General features: G+C 41.2%; 1 protein-coding gene across 1 annotated transcript; it reads right to left on the reverse strand.

Annotated features, from left to right (window-relative positions):
* Positions 1–661: 661 nt before the first annotated feature.
* Positions 662–1,154, reverse strand: LOC128063632 (prefoldin subunit 4). Its single transcript, XM_052656433.1, has one exon. It carries the CDS (start codon positions 1,129–1,131, stop codon positions 727–729), a length of 405 nt encoding a protein of 134 aa, XP_052512393.1. The 5' UTR covers positions 1,132–1,154; the 3' UTR covers positions 662–726.
* Positions 1,155–1,360: the final 206 nt, after the last annotated feature.

Below are 1,360 nucleotides of genomic sequence, written 5' to 3' on the forward strand. Positions count from 1 at the left end.
GCAATGCAGGAGACGCAGGAGATGAGGGTTCAGTCCCTGGGTCAGGAAGATCCCCTGAGCAGGAAATGGCTACCTGATCCAGTATTCTTGCCTGAGAGACCCCATGGAGAGAGGAGCCTGGTGGGCTACACTCCACGGGGTCCAAAGAGTCAGACACACTGAGCAACTAAGCACACAAGCATACATGAGGCTCATCTATGTTTATTCAGTCAGCATTTATCCCATGCCAAATGGTGTCAAGTACTATGCCCAGCACAGAGGATCCCACGATGGGCAAGACACCATCCACCGCAGAGAATTTCAATTTAATGTGGCAAGTGTAGCCTCAGATGTGAGGATAAATTGCAGTGAAAACTCAGGCTATAGACACTGAATTTTCTGTGGGTAGATAGAGGACAATTTTAGGAAAGGGTTTCCAACAAAAGTGTGTATGTGTGTGTAGTTACACACACACCCAAGATAGAAACTTTTTTTTTTAACTGATTTTAATAACATGACACAAAGCCCCTACACTTGATATAATTGTTCTGCAAAATACATAGATGAATACTGTCTTCTTTTAAAAATATAAAATAAATAAGCAAGATGTGAAAATAGGCAAGTTTCCATTAAATAAATGAAAAATTTAAAAAAAGTCTTGCTTTCCATTTCATTTGAAGAAGGGAAATTATCATTTTAAACAATATTCAAGTTTATTAAACAAATTAAAAAAATTTTATAAAATGTTTAACTTTCATCAGCTTCAAGGTTTATGTTACTTCCAAATTTTGCATATAACTGAACTTTCAAATCTGCTAACACCCGCTGAATTGATTCCACTCTGGATTCTAAGGCGTCAATTTCTTCTTGCAAATTTTTCTTGGCTTCTTCTAACATTTCTTGTGTTTCTTCTTGAGAATGACTAATGAAAACATCGCCAATCTGATAAGGTATCATTAAGCAGTCGTCATCTGCAAGCATGATGTCCTCACAGGCATCTTCTAAATTCTGGAGTTGTTTCTTTTTTACTTCTATTTCTTCCTTCAGCTCTGTGATCCTACTTGTATTCCGTGCAAATTTGTTTATCTTTTGTTGATCCTCAAAAGTGACATTGACATCTTCTGCAGCCGCCTTCTTCATGGTGGCCGCCATCTTGGGACTGCGCTACGGTGCGCGAGGCGGGGATGGCGGCCGAGCGCACCCGCGGCCCCGCGCCCGCCCTCGCTCGCCCTCGGCCCGGACCAGAAACTTTTTTAGACATACAACTGTCAAGGAGTGGGTGGTGAAGGGTCCTCAAACCAAAATCAATAAAGGACAGATATCATAACTCCAATTTGTATGTGTGCACTCAGTCACGCAGTTGTGCTCAACTCTTTGTGAC

Source organism: Budorcas taxicolor, chromosome 18 (genome assembly GCF_023091745.1).
Source record: "Budorcas taxicolor isolate Tak-1 chromosome 18, Takin1.1, whole genome shotgun sequence".
NCBI classification, from domain to species: Eukaryota; Metazoa; Chordata; class Mammalia; order Artiodactyla; family Bovidae; genus Budorcas; species Budorcas taxicolor.

What these genes read in the sequence shown, in the direction of transcription:
- LOC128063632 (XM_052656433.1), bottom strand. Translation starts at nt 1,131, where the DNA reads ATGGCGGCCACCATGAAGAAGGCGGCTGCAGAAGATGTCAATGTCACT.